This window comes from Onychostoma macrolepis, chromosome 16 (genome assembly GCF_012432095.1).
Source record: "Onychostoma macrolepis isolate SWU-2019 chromosome 16, ASM1243209v1, whole genome shotgun sequence".
NCBI lineage: Eukaryota > Metazoa > Chordata > Actinopteri > Cypriniformes > Cyprinidae > Onychostoma > Onychostoma macrolepis.
Window position 1 is genome coordinate 19,787,806 of NC_081170.1, and position 15,791 is coordinate 19,803,596.

General features: G+C 34.5%; 1 protein-coding gene, 1 long non-coding RNA gene and 1 pseudogene across 5 annotated transcripts; 2 read left to right on the forward strand and 1 right to left on the reverse strand.

Moving 5' to 3' along the window:
- The first annotated feature begins 803 nt into the window (after positions 1-803).
- Positions 804-5,394, forward strand: LOC131521696 (carcinoembryonic antigen-related cell adhesion molecule 20-like). Its single transcript, XM_058746645.1, has 8 exons — positions 804-1,075; positions 1,169-1,423; positions 1,543-1,626; positions 1,758-1,798; positions 2,323-2,345; positions 3,551-3,807; positions 3,907-4,034; positions 4,712-5,394. Exons 1-8 carry the CDS (start codon positions 910-912, stop codon positions 4,937-4,939), a joined length of 1,182 nt encoding a protein of 393 aa, XP_058602628.1. The 5' UTR covers positions 804-909; the 3' UTR covers positions 4,940-5,394.
- A 2,228-nt stretch (positions 5,395-7,622) lies between these two features.
- Positions 7,623-11,020, reverse strand: LOC131521438 (uncharacterized). Of its 4 annotated transcripts, XR_009266291.1 has the most exons (7): positions 10,688-10,951; positions 10,093-10,347; positions 9,866-9,993; positions 9,057-9,156; positions 8,766-8,900; positions 8,585-8,649; positions 7,623-8,484 (listed from the first exon to the last, which is right to left on the reverse strand). It is a non-coding gene; the product is annotated as an uncharacterized LOC131521438 (long non-coding RNA). The 4 variants fall into 4 exon arrangements; XR_009266294.1 differs by lacking the exons at positions 10,093-10,347; positions 10,688-10,951 and adding an exon at positions 10,958-11,020 and having other exon boundaries at positions 7,625-8,484; XR_009266293.1 differs by lacking the exon at positions 10,093-10,347 and having other exon boundaries at positions 7,625-8,484; positions 10,849-10,947.
- A 1,850-nt stretch (positions 11,021-12,870) lies between these two features.
- On the forward strand, positions 12,871-15,276 carry LOC131521437 (carcinoembryonic antigen-related cell adhesion molecule 1-like; annotated as a pseudogene).
- The last annotated feature ends 515 nt before the right edge of the window (positions 15,277-15,791 follow it).

Consider the following 15,791-nt stretch of genomic DNA (forward strand, 5'->3'; position numbering starts at 1 on the left):
TTTATGTTCTGTAAAAAATAACTAGTTAGTTGGGCATATTTTAATTATGTAATTGCAGAAAAATGTAGCCTATGTCTCAACTAGAACTCCAACTACAAAACAAAACAAAAAAATAACCACAGTAAGTTAAATATTTATTGCTGAAAAAAATTGTTAATATTCCTCTTTTTGTCTTTCTTTCTTTGACATAGGCCAGTATTTAGGGGAAGATCTGCAGTTTTCTGATCCGGCTAATGGAGCAGTAGGAGGAAGTGTGGTGTTCGCTCCTGATAACCTGCCCTCCACATCAATTGATTTAATTCAGTGGCAACTAGAACTTCAACTACAAAAAAAAAACACACAAAAAAAAACAAAAATATTTATTGCTGAAAAAATGTTAGTATTCCTCTTTTTGTCTTTCTTTCTTAGCATAGCCCAGTATTTAGAGGAAGATCTGCAGGTTTCAGTGTTCTATCAACTATTAAAATCCATTAAAATAAATAATATATGTTACAAAATGATGATAGAATTTAAATAGAAACTGAAATAAATGTATTTCTATGAAGTGCACATATTCAGACATAAATAAAAATGTATTTAATTGTTGATGGGCCTTCTGTACCACCTGCCTCTCCTGACTGTGTCAGACCTCAAATGGTAATTCTGAAGCTGCTGTGTTTTTACTTACTTGCTAAGTTGCTAAATAAGTATAACAATTGTTATTTTTAATGTAACATAACAAATTCTTGCTGTTTTTACAAGTGGAATTAAATTCAGTATTTACTAAATGTGAAAGATTCATTTTGTCTCTCTCACACAGAAAACATAACTAATGTCAGGCTTACTGGTCCAGAAGAATCATTAATCGAGGGAGAATCATCTGCTAACATCAGCTCTGAGGGAACTGGCAGCATCAGCTCTGTGCAGTGGATGAAAGATAACAGTCCTCTGTCTCCTAGCAACAGAATCAGCTTCTCATCTGATAACAGATCAGTGTCCATCAGTCCAGTGCAGAGATCAGACAGTGGAGAATATCAGTGTACATATAGAAACCCTGTCAGCTCCGAGACGACTAAACTCAGTCTGATCATCAACTGTAAGTTAAACATTCAGACATCAAGATGATTTGAGCTCAAAGCTGATGAAAGATAGATATTCTCTAACAGTGAGTCTCTTGTCTGTGTTCTAGATGGACCAGAAGCTGTTTCTATTAAGGGTCAGGATGTGGTGGATTTAGGGGTTCGAGTGTCGCTCTCTTGTTCTGCAAATTCTGAACCTTCTGCCTCATTCAGCTGGAAGTTTAATGAAACAGACACTAATGTGACCACAGACACATTCACCATAGATCAGACTGACTTCACACACAGTGGAGATTATGAGTGCACAGCTTTGAAAAGAGTCACAAAGAGAAGCATCTCAGAAAAACATGCGTTACTAGTTAAAGGTACTGTCATTAAAACTAAACTGAAATGAGTTCTCAACTTTTGATAACTAATGCTTTCACCTTAATTTACTATAACAATGTACTGTAATATACTGTTGTTTCCTGTGTCTTTGTTATAGTGGGAGGAGGAGGAGGAGGAGGAGGAGGAGGAGGGCTGTCATCAGGGGCGATAGCTGGGATTCTCACAGAATTAACATCAATAAGTGAGAATAAGAGTAATTTTTGTGATATTTCATACATACATTAATAACAAAATTACCATAATCTCAGTGGAAACTATGACTGCCTATTTGTGACATTTAGTTGTAACACAATATCTGTCTTTACACTACAGTCCAGAACAAAACCTACAACAAATCAGACCAGCAAGTGGAGGTATGTTTAGTATTTATTCATAATGACATGAATATGATCTGATTGAACAACACAACTGACATCACCAGTTAAAACAAGACCGATCATGATCATGACCATCCCAGGTCCCACTTTATATTAGGTGGCCTTAACTACTATGTACTTACATTTAAATTAATTATTTGGTGCAATGCACTTATTGTGTACATACATGTTTTTACATTGTACTTATATTTTTAAACATACCTATATGTAGTTACATCTGTAATTAATTTCTGTAATTACATTTATAATTACACTGTTGACCCATCCCTTACACCTTAACCCACCCTTAAACTTACCCACACCACCAAACCTGTCACTAACCTTACCCGTATCCCACCTCAATAGCAGCAAAAGTGTTTTGCAATACAATATGACCACAATAAGTACATTGTACTTATTTTTTGATGCAAGTACATAGTAGTTAAGGCCACCTAATATAAAGTGTGACCTCATCCCATAATAGATTTTAAAACTGATTGAGTGTTTCTATCTTTGAACAGCAGCACAAACAAGACAGGAGCCTGTGAGTGACCTTCAGTGTTTGTTATCTTTTGTTTCTTTAAATAACTGATCTAAAACTGTAAATCTGATGTCAAATTAAACTTTTAACAGTAAAGGTGCTTGTTAGTGGTTTTAACTGAGATTCAGTTTTTAGCCTCTTGTGACTCTTGATCTTTTATCTCATCAAGGTAATTAAAGAGTTTATGGCTTTTATAGCAGGAAACATGAGTTCCGAAAAACGACCCCATAGGTCGTTTGTGCAAGCAGCGTATTACGACCTATTATTACGTTTTTAAATCTAGCGCCCTCTAGCACATAGACATAATAAATACTTTATAAGTATTTATATGTCTATGCTCTAGCAGCCTTAGAAATTACGACAGTCTCGTTTGTCTGGTGTGTCGTCATCAAATGACCTTTGACTGTCGTTACCATCGTTACTAATTAAAAAAGGAGGAGTGACCCAACAATTCACCGTACGTCGTTGTCCAGGTATGTTCATTATTTTATTTTATGGTTTGTTTTTTAAGGTACCGTTCTGATTGTCTGCAATTAATGTGTAAGCAAGTGCAGTTTGACGTTTTCTTTACAAATCAGTTGTGAATGCCTCTGAACTAATGTAATCACAGTGCTGTTAAATGCCCAGTGGCCACAACACTTTTTACCATAGTAACTGTCGTTTTACTGTGGTATTTGTAGTTAAAACACAGTAAACACAATACTTACCATGTTTTTTTCCACAGTAGCTTTGGATAAAATAGTCTGCTATGTAAATTTAATAATGTTTTTACTGCACACTATTTGAAAAGCACAACACTAACCATGATTTTACTATAATTACTGTGTTTATTGTGTACTCTTTGTAGTTAAAGCACAGTACACAACACTTAACATACTTTGAAAACTGTGTTTTTACTGTGTAATGTTACTATTTGTAGTTAAAGCACAGTAACACAACATTTACCATGTTTTTACCACAGTAATGTAGTTTTAATGTGGTATTTGTAGTTAAAACACGGTATCCACAACACTTACCTTGTTTTACCGCAGTAACTGTGTTTTTACTGTGTACTATTTGTAGTTAAAGCACAAAAACATAACATTTACCATGTTTTTACCACAATAACGTAGTTTTAATGTGGTATTTGTAGTTAATCACATAACTTGCCATGCCTTTAATACTTTTATGTAAAAAAAAAATTAATTCAATATTTTTTTGTCTTGCAGTTTCTTCAGATCACATACATCTCCATCTCCTACAACAACCTTTAGTGTCCAACAGCTGTTTATCAACAGATCTCTCTCTCTCTCTCTCTCTCTCTCTCTCTGTCAGCTTTTCCTTGCCTATTTCTCTGAACTGTTATTCATAATTAATTTACACATTTTTGCTCTCTTTCTTCCTTTCTCTTTTTCATCATGGCATATTTTCAAAGCTCAGAATCGAATTTTGATCGGTTATGTCAAAAAGCTGCTAATATTAACAGGTAACTTGTACTGGAAGCTCCCAGTGCTGAACTTGAAGAAGCTGCCAGGGAGGCTAAAGTCCTTCAAAGGTTCAACATTTTCTGTTTTCTTTGTTTCAGCTAAAAAGGAAGACCAAAGGAAGGCCTGCCGAACTCTTGTCTTGTCTTGTTTGTGGAGAGGGATGAATTTGGCCATCTTGTGTGTTTATGGAGAAGACCAAAAGCTGCAAAGGCAAACATTTCCAATGGTACGTCTGTGCTGGTCTTAACCCTTTGACTGAACTTTACAGCAGTTACATTTTGCACAGCATTTGATGTTTCTTAAACTTTGGTTTACATATCCCACGGCCCAATCAGGAAGAGCCCTCAACAAAGTCTTTCGCTGAAGTAGTAATAATCCATAGAATTTCAGCAAATTCATATGATATACTGTCCTACAAAGTTCTAGGACTTCTACTCTTACTGCTGTCACTGGCCTTTGCCTCAACTCTCATGCAGATTGTGCCCATTGTAAGTAGTCAGAGTGTTTGTATCATAAAGTTTATATTAAGTCAATTGTATTCTTTATTAATCTTTACAAATTGGCGCAGTCTCTTTCCGTTCCAACAGTACATGATATCTGTCCACATCTCACAGTCTGCCTTTTTATTGAACACATCTGTCTAAGCAAGAGTCTGGAAATGCTAGTTTAACTTGTCACGTGACAAATCAGATCTTCAATTAATTTGGCCAAATCAGATCACTTAAAGCTGTTCACACCAAGAACAATGACTATATTGAGAACCATTTAGCATCCACACCAACAGACAATAATATTCTATTTATTATAAGCACATTCTATAGTTGTGTTGTTGTCTGCCATTTGTTGTTGGCAATATTTTAATTGTTCATCATGTGATAAATTCTCTTTCTTTCTGTGTTGCAGGATTTCTCACATACTACACCATCAGCTCTCCACAATATCAGCCCTTTCAAAAGCTTCCACATCTCTGTCTCTCTCTCTGCTCTCACATCTGCTCTCAGTCCTTTACTACCAACTTGCAGTCTTAGCATGTCTACGTGTATTAATTTTTCCTCTACAGTCAACACTCCCATCTCTACTGTGAGCACTTCTGTCGCTATCACTATGACTTTTATAATTATAAAATTATAATTGTTATCAACCATTTTAATTTGTCTTGCATATAGTCACAATAGAAGAAACAATAATTACAGGATATATATTTTTAGCCTATTTGTTCATTAAAGGGAAAAAAAATAACGTCTTTTCAATTGGAGGCTCAAAACTTCCAGTTTGTAAAATATTATTTGGCATCTTATAACGTTTTTCTGTAAACAAACTCTCTTTTTCATTTTGAATGTTAGACAGTTTTTTTTTAAAGGGGTCTTCTATTGCATACTTTTTAGTTACATGTTTGTTTCCATGTACCCATTAATTACTTTATCAATCAGTCATTGATTTAAGTTGTTATATTTCACTATAATTGATTACGTTTTTGCAGATACATTTTCATAACCAACGACTTTTTTTTTTTTTTTTTTCTGTTTTTTTTCATAGTGACACAAACTAGAGAGAGAATGCTGTTCTATGTTTGTCTTGGAAACGTTTGGCATATCAATAAACACTGAGAAATGACTACAAAGTGTGTGATTTATATTTTTATTATTATTATTATTCCTATTGTTCAACTGGCACATCTAAGATTGGCAAGATTGCAGAGTCCATTTCCAGGAAATACAGAAGTGATTAATTGTATAACTTTAATACACTATAAATACACTGTAAATGTTACAGAAGCAAAATTGATGTTTGAATAATTATGAGAGTTGTAGTTTTTTTTTTGTAAGCAAATGAAAGTATATGCAAACCTTTGAGTTTAAATATTGTATATTAATTAATGTTAGTGTAAACAATGTATACAATGGAAACCATTACACCCTTGTTATAAAAATAATAATAATTGATAAAAAATCACTGTAATCAACAAATCTATTGCTGAATTAGGTTAACCACACGATGCAATCTGTTGTTGCAGTTTTATATTGAGTGGAGACAAATAAATCTTTATCTTGTTATCGGTCCATTCACCACAAGAACCCGGAAGATGACCATATATGGACAAGTAAGTGTGACGCCTCTGCTCAACTGGGTTGCCATTGGCTTTGAACTTCTCTTGGCGCTTGCAGAACTTACTGTGATTGGATTATCTTTTAACCCAAATTAAAAAACGCTTAATGTTGCAAAGTACGTTTTGCTGTTATTAATGCGTCAGTAATACCTTCAGTTAACAATTAAGTGTTGCTATTTCGTGAGAAATCACCTCTTTACCGAGATCGTAACCCTAACCCTAAGCATAACTTCATTGAACTACAAATAGGTTTTTTTGCGTTCAATGGATAGAATGGCAGAGGCTTATGGGTAATGTAGTTTAATATGTTTAATAATGAATTGGGGAAAAATACAATCTTTTTTGAACAAATGTATATCTAAACATGTTTACTGTGCAAACATCTATGACATATTTAAGAGACAGGCTGAAATTTGGTATTTTACTAAGAGCACTTTTTTAAACACCTTTATACCACCTTTCCGTATATGTTTGAAAACTGTGTCCAGCATTATTTAGTAAACATAGCACAAGTAGTTGTCTTGCCAATTTTCTGTTTGATACTATAATCAGACTTTAATTTATAGCCATTTGAAATGTTAAATTTTTCTGCTCTTCCAGGGGTCTCTGCTGGGCCCCTGGGGATTGAAGGGCTGCAAAACATACACAGATCTATTCTCATCATGGACAACAAACTGTGCTGAGTTGCATTTATGTCTGAAAATTGATTTTAGATTGTCTTTTCAACAACTTGTCATTATGTAAGTTGTGGCAAGTTAGAATAAGAATGGACCCCAAAAATCGCCATTTGGAACGGGCTCAATTTATTTAATTAGATCAAGAAGATGAATACAGTGCTGACAGTAAAAAAAAAGACACTAAATTAAACAACCAATACATATTGTGACACGTCATTGTACTATTACAGTATTACGCCAATGTGTCATTCAGTAAGACAAGGTACAGACAGTGTGTAGTTTATGTGCATAGTCATACAATTCGTGCATTGCCAAGAATCATAGCATAAAAGACCTTGAATTTGTCAAAAAGTCTTGTCAAAAAAATGGCATCTTTGTCCTACTCAAGTGTTGGATATCAGTAATGTACATGCTCATCTTCATTATGATATTCATGTTGATCTTCCCCTGGTAAATCATCCTCAGGTATGCATGAAGTGCTTGTAGCAATTTAGTCCAAACAGTCTCTTCTAATGCATCTTTCAGCCTTCCCCTAATGTAACAGAGTCATTAATATGACCTAATGATAATGTCTTAATTAAAACAATCATGGTACCAAACACCATCCTTAATACAGAATATTCACCATACTTTATTATCCAACACCATGTGCAATACTTTACTGGAGGATAATACAGCATAAAAACAGCTAAAGTAGCATATAAAGAAAAATCATATTCAAGAGAATATTCAAGAGAGTATTTTATTTAAGAGAAATAAAAAATAGTTATTTAAAACCATATTATATAAATCAGATAATCAGATGAAGCCACCCAAATGCATGCATGGTGAAATGTCTTGAGCATCATAGAATCACATTCAGTTTCCTTCTCATCAGATCTCTCCTGGTTTTCTTCCTCTTGCTTGCTTGTCCATGTCCCTATCATAAACTTCTTCTTCAATGTCATGAACAATTTGCAGTTGTTATCCATCACCCTACAGTACAACTGACGAACAAAAGAAATGTGACCAATTCAAATCAAATCACTTTATTGTCACTATACCATGAACACGTACAGGTTTTGAAAGTCTTCTGTGCAAACTGCAGCATGACATTATGGATGACACATATTGAATATATATTCAACATATGTAGTTAAAACTATATATATGTATATATATATATATATATATATATATATATATACACACACACACAATACATGTAGAGAACAACATATGGTAAATATTATACTATACAGAGAGCATGAAATGAAAACAATAATAAACAATCACAGTACACATATACCTTTGCAGTGCAGTACAGTATGAATTGGTGCAAACAGATTGTCAGGGTGCAGAATAATAGTGAGTCAGAGTCCAGTCAGTGTAAGTGATAGAGTGCAGTACATGAGAGGTTGGTGGGGTGTGTGTGGTGTTAATGGTACGAGTTCAGTTCAGTCTGATTGCTTGTGGAAAGAACTTGTCTCGCAGTCTGCTGGTGCGGGTATTGTTGATGGTAACGGTGAAAGCAGTCCATGGTTGGGGTGGCTGGAGTCTGATGGTCCTCCGTGCTTTCTTCACAAACCACCTGGTGTAGATGTCCTGGAGGAACAAAATCATTTAGGGTGCTGTAAATCAATAAACAATATATAATATTATTTATAATTGTTGCACTGGACTTTCCATTGATTCCTGTTGAATGTTGTTGGAGGTATGGGCTATCACTATGGGCTACCACTATCTTGCAGTTGTTCAGTTGGTAAGTTTCTTTTATGGGCCGTAACATCTGAGCTGTCGCAGTAGAGATGTTCGTGAATGCAGTCTTCACAGCAGATATCTGATGGGTTCAGGCAGCAGTGCAGCACTTGGTGGCCACTGAATTGATATCTTCATCAACTGGGATCATCCTCCTTCAAACAAACAAACAAACAAACAAACAGACAAAACAATAAGTCAATGATAACTCCAGAGAAATAGTGTTGGTGAATAGGTGCAGGTGTCAGTACTCACCATATTCGGTCATTTCCTTCCCAAATTCCAGAGATGATGCACAGCTGATTTGCTCATTCTAGGAGCTATGAAAAAAAGATGTGTATGTGAAAAATAATAACTGCTGACTTGAAGAGTCCTTTGAGAGATCAACATCAAATGCTGTACTACATTTAACTGTATTTCTTGAATACATACATACCAATGGAAATGTGCAAATTTTCAGTTCTCAGTCTTCTCTGTTTGGGCACAAGAAGACCATGTTCATTCCCAACAGGACTGGTTTGACTGGCTTGCTGTGATTGATTTTCTTTGTGTTTTTGGTCTTCCATTTTGGCTGTAAAACAAGAAAATATCTATTGACCCCATGTTTAATTAATGCTGTTGGTTAAACATATAAATTAAGACAGATATATTTAAGTTCATTCACCAAAAGATTCAGGTCAGAGGATTTGATGAATAAATATTGATTACAATTTTCTACAAACCTTACCTGGCGAGGGCTCATCATGACAAGAACTCGCTGACCTTCACTAGCAGCTGTTCAGTTGACAAAACTGAAAAAGGCCATCATGCGAACTCTCTGTTTTTACCTTACAACAGAGCAAAAAGAATGTGTGAGTGAGTGAGCGAGTAAAGGACTAAGATGAAGAGAAATAGGCAAAGAAAGGCAGAATTGTGCGTTTAAGTTTAACGAAATGAGGAAAAAGGTTTTTTTTAGAAAAAGCTGTATCAAGCTATATTAATATGAATTATTTTAAACATGAGTCTATACCGCAGCTATTTAATGACAGAGTAACAATATCATCAGAATCAATTTTCATTTTTTTAACATTTAAAAAGACAGAGGAACAATATAATTGGAATTAATTTTCCAGCTGATGAACAATAAAAACAGCCAATCAGAATTCACCTGACTTTAAAGAGCTTGAGCATTTAAAGTGGCAGACTTACTTAACAACTTAACTGCAGCGTGTATAATAATAAACTGAACGTTATCATTTGTTGGTGTGGATGCTAAAATACAGTAGTCCTCATTATAGTATATATAGTGATCTGATTTGGCCAAATTAATTGAAGATCTGATTTGTCACGTGACAATTTAAACTAGCATTTCCAGACTCTGAAATGCTATTGAACTGTGTTCAATAAAAATCAACACGGACAGCCCAAGACTTTGTTGAGGGCTCTTCCTGATTGGGCCGTGGGATATGTAAACCAAAGTTTAAGAAACATCAAATGTTGTGCAAAATGTAACTGCCGTAAAGTTCAGTCAAAGGGTTAAGACCAGCACAGACGTACCATTGGAAATGTTTGCCTTTGCAGCTTTTGGTCTTCTCCATAAACACACAAGATGGCCAAATTCATCCCTCTCCACAAACAAGACAAGACAAGAGTTCGGCAGGCCTTCCTTTGGTCTTCCTTTTTAGCTGAAACAAAGAAAACAGAAAATGTTGAACCTTTGAAGGACTTTAGCCTCCCTGGCAGCTTCTTCAAGTTCAGCACTGGGAGCTTCCAGTACAAGTTACCTGTTAATATTAGCAGCTTTTTGACATAACCGATCAAAATTCGATTCTGAGCTTTGAAAATATGTCATGATGAAAAAGAGAAAGGAAGAAAGAGAGCAAAAATGTGTAAATTAATTATGAATAACAGTTCAGAGAAATAGGCAAGGAAAAGCTGACAGAGAGAGAGAGAGAGAGAGAGAGAGAGAGCTGTTGATAAACAGCTGTTGGACACTAAAGGTTGTTGTAGGAGATGGAGATGTATGTGATCTGAAGAAACTGCAAGACAAAAAAATATTGAATTAAATTTTTTTTTCATAAAAGTATTAAAGGCATGGCAAGTTATGTGATTACATGTACAAATACCACATTAAAACTACGTTACTGTGGTAAAAACATGGTAAATGTTGTGTTTTTGTGCTTTAACTACAAATAGTACACAGTAAAAACACAGTTACTGTGGTGAAACAAGGTAAGTGTTGTGGATACCGTGTTTTAACTACTAATACCACATTAAAACTACGTAACTATGGTAAAAACATGGTAAATGTGTGGACTTTTACATGATCACTTTCCAACCACAGGCTAATTTCAAACAAATATCACAATGAAAACTAACTTTATAATGCTGGCAGGGTCCACTTGAATGATCTGAACGTCAAACATGTTGAAATAATGGGACAAATAGTGTACAGTATCGATTTGAAACACGACATAATTTCATTCATAAATACGGGACGATCGACTAACGTTACTTTACGAGACGGGTGGAAACTCTACCTGTACGTGTCTTGAAGTTATCTAAAATCCATATATTTTTAGCAATAAAACACTTCGAATAGCCGGGAGAGTTTAAAACGCAAATAGCAAACATTTGAAAGAAACCCACAATGCAGGCGAAAGTATCTGTAGCATCTCCTGTTGCCGGGAGGGGCGCTAATCTAGGGGACGCTCGTATGGGTCGTAGTTGAGGATATTGACAAACGACCTTTACGGTCGTATGAGTTGGAGGACTTGTTGTTATTTTTACAGTCATCTTAAATGGACTTTAAGCTTTGACATACTGCACAAAGTCATGCTTTGAAGTTTAAAGATTGAATTTGAGCTATAGATATTGACAGATATCCATATATAGATATTTAGAGAGCCATTGCCACAGATAAATATTTTATCTTAAATTATATAGATTTAAATATATCTTTCAACTCAAGTGATCATCATTGTGTCCGACTCTGTAATTTTTACAAAAATACAATTTACTACTTGTAGGACTATGAAGAAATAAATGATTTCCAGAAGATAAATGGAGAGGGAACGATTTCAGGGAAAACGAGTGAATCTAGTCTGTATGTGAATCTGTGAAAATGGAAATCATGGATTTTCAAACAGGCCGAGGGCTCCTCCTCCTCCTCAGGTGAGCAGTTTCAGAATATTAATTCCAGTTCATCCCATTGTAGAGCATCATATGTGTGTTTTGGTTGCATCACAAAATAAGTGCTATTTATTCTGTTTCGTAGTTTTGCAGTAAAACAAACAGAAACAAAACAGAAAGTCGTTTGGTTGGTTTTGTTTAATTCATCTTTGTGTAATGTTTCTGTTTAGGTATCAAACCCTCCTCCTGTGCGCAGATGACAAAGTAAAGACAGTGAAACACTGAAATCTGTATATTCCTGCATGTTGCACTTTTCACACATATTTTGTGATATTTCTGTACTTTATTTACATATCTACAGATCTGGTAATAACATGTTTATGTGCAGGTCCACATTTTCTCCTGAAATCATTGCAAAAACTGTGACAAACATCCACAGAATCTGGTCCTGTTGATGTATAAAATGTGTGTGTGTGTGTATGTATGTATATATATATATATATAGAATATGATCTGAAATATCTGAGCAGTCCATGCAATTTACTCTAAATGTTTTTAATATTTTTACTGTAACTTTTTTAATCTTGTTCTCTATTGCAAATGTGTTTCAGCCAAAGGGTGTTTTTATATTTATAGGCTTATGTTTAGCTACTATTGATCAAACACACATTCTCTCAAAATCATCACACATCCTCATTCTTCCTTTCCTGAACTGGGCAAATAAAAGAAGATAAAACTGTGATAATGGGCAATACAAAACAAAGGCCACATTCATGACTAAATTCACCTTTAGACCTGAACACCATGTAACTCAGGGAAAAGAAATGAGGAAGTGATATTTTGACGTTTGGTGAACAAATGTATAAGACTGATATTTCTATAGAAATTATATTATTTGATTACTATATTGTTCATTTTCTTTTCCAACGAATGTGATACAGCTACTGCTGTTATTTTCTTAAAAATGTATGTTAACTCCAGTGACAGGTGAAGTTACTGGTTCTGTTTTTCAATTGTTTTGTGTATTGTGGTGTGGCATTGCCAAGTAATTGCAAAAAAAATAAATAAATTCTGTTTATAAATAAAATCTTATCTTAAATTTCTAAAACTTTTGATTTATCTTTCTCCACACTCTACACACAAGTGCAGTGCAGTGCACATCACAACGGTTTGTCATAGCACACAAATGTACATGAATGTGCAGAAAGACTATAAACTGTATATGCATATTTAGGATGTATTTACTTTATGAATAGAAACCATAACAAGCATACATAATAGTGAAATATCAACTAATATTTTTATTTTATGTGTCCTCATTATGTAAAAATTCTAATGAATCAACAAAATCATGTCTGTATTTAGTGTTGACATCCAGCTCTAGGAGGCGCAGTGAACTCTCTGCTGTCTATAACTGCTGTTCATCATTTCCTGAAACTGCATTTTAACAGTTCAGGTGACTTGAGCTGCAGCTGCTGACAGACGAGAGCTCGATCATGATGGTTTATAATCGTTTCTACTGGATGCTGTGGATGGTGTCGTGTTTTGGTGAGCCTTTAGAAAAAATAAAATAATCTTGTGTGCTGTTTCTATATAAAACAACTACAAAGGTTGTTGTTAATTGTTAATGTCAGATTTTTTAAGTGCAGAAACGACATATCTGGCTTTTACAGCTATTGTTGTTTATAATTGGATTTACTGCAGGAAAAAAAAAGTGTTCGGTCGATTCGTTTTCTTCACTTATTGATTGATTGATTGTTTGACATAGGACAATATTTTGGTGAAGATCTGCAGTTTTCTGATCCGGCTAATGGAGCAGTAGGAGGAAGTGTGGTGTTCGCTCCTGATAACCTGCCCTCCACATCAATTGATGCAATTCAGTGGCATTTTGGAACAACTATTATATTGACAGCACAGTCTGATTCAGCTGTAATAGTCTCAGCATACAGAGACAGAGTCAGTTTTAACAGAAACACTCTCGCTCTGGAGCTCCGGAACCTGAGACTGGATGATTCTGGAAAATACAGTCTGACTGTAGTAACTACTGCTGGACATCAACTTACAGGAGAAACTTCACTACAAGTGTTCGGTGAGTGTGTTGCTAACAATTGATTTAATATATTAACCACAGACTATACAGGCCTAATAGGTGATATAAAATGGGTGTTTAATAAGTGTGAAAAAAAATATTTAAAAAACAACATACCTTTATAGCATATAATAATGGATGTGTGAAAAAAATGTATTGTAATAGATATAAAAGAAACTGTTTCAAATACCTGTTAGTATCACTTTTTTATTGTTCTGCCCTTGTCCCACAATTTCAAGCTTCTACCAACTATGAAAATCCATGAAAATATTAATTATTACATCTTAAAACTGAAGATTTAAATGGAAACTGAAATAAATATACAATCCTTATTGGGTTCATTGTAAATAAAAAAAATTTAATTGTTGATGAGCCTAAATGATTATGGATTATGTTTCCCTCTGGGCCCCATATAGTCTCTGGTCTCAGTGGACAAGTCCATAATACATTCCTGACACACATACTTCAAGTGTGATTTTAAAATCTTACTTATCTATTTTTTCACAAGCAAAAGCTCAAAATCTGTCCCCCCCCTTCTTCTCACAAATGTGAATTGGGTCTTAACTAAATTCAGTGCGCACTAAATGTGAAAGACTCATTTTGTTTTTTGTCTCTCACTTACACAGACAATATAACCAATGTCAGGCTCATTGGTCCTGAAGATTTAGAGGGAGAACCATCTGCTAACATAATCTCTGAGGGAACTGGCAGCATCAGCTCTGTGCAGTGGATGAAAGATAACAGTCCTCTGTCTCCTAGCAACAGAATCAGCTTCTCATCTGATAACAGATCAGTCCAGTGCAGAGATCAGACAGTGGAGAATATCAGTGTACATATAGAAACCCTGTCAGCTCTGAGACAGCAAAACTCAGCCTGATCATCAACTGTGAGTTAAACATTCAGACATCAAGATGATTTGAGCTCAAAGCTGATGAAATACAGACATTCTCTAACAGTGAGTCTCTTGTCTGTGTTCTAGATGGACCAGAAGATGTTTCTATTAAGGGTCAGGATGTGGTGGATTTAGGGGTTTGAGTGTCGCTCTCTTGTTCTGCAAATTCTGAACCTTCTGCCTCATTCAGCTGGAAGTTTAATGAAACAGACACTGATGTGACCACAGACACATTCACCATAGATCAGACTGACTTCACACACAGTGAACAAAAACATGCTTTACTAGTTAAATGTAAGTACTGTATTTAAACTAACCTGTATTGAGTTAAGTTTTGATAACTAGTGCTTTAACTTACATCTACAACTCTATTTTCAAAAATATACAATAAATAAATAAATACATAACTCTCTACTGTTCTATGCACCTCTATTATAGCTTCTGCTCTTATTTTGTTTTAGAAATGTTGTGTTTCTTTAACTGTCTGTTGCTGTTCTTGTATATTTACCATAGCTGGTGGAGGAGGAGGAAGATATCCCAGATAGCAAGCAACCATTGAAATAATGCTAAATCAACAAAAAATGGAATGGAATAAATGTATCAAGACCATGTTGTTTCAGTGCCACTTTTGCACCCTCAATTAACGGTGAAATTTCAACAACAAAAAAAAATCTATTGTTAAGTCATTCAATCAATGTTACACCATTGCTACAATCAATGCTACAGTGTTACATGTTGATTCCTCAAGACTGTTGTTGAATCAGTGATACAATGTGATGTTGGTTCAATATTTTGTTGGCACCCTCATTTAATGTTGAAACAAGGCTCAAATAAAAAATAAAAAAAATAAAAAAAGCTATAGTAATGTCACTTAATCAATGCTATACTGCAGTGTATTCTTAATGCTACATTGTTTAAACAACATTGAAAATACAATTGTAATAAAATGTAATGTCAACATTATTAAACCTGATGTACCCAGAGTTAATATAAACTCATCAACAACTATGCTTCATCAATTCCTGACCATTACAAAGATAAACACAGTATAGAAAAATAAAACGTTTTGTGAAAAATATATATATATTTTTAAAATGGTTACACTTTATTGGTGTACTTATAAGGTATAAGGTGTCCTTGTTACAGTTTAATTATACATTTAAGTACTAAGTAATATTAATTTACTACATGTACTTACTATATGTTAGGGTTAGGATTAGGGTTTGTCTTAGTGATACTTGCATGTAATTATGCATATTTTATTGTTATTATAATAGTACATGTAAAGTGTAACAAGGACATCTTAAAATAAAGTGTTACAAAAAAAAACCTTTCCAGTAGTTAAGTGACTCATTTTACTCATGCACATA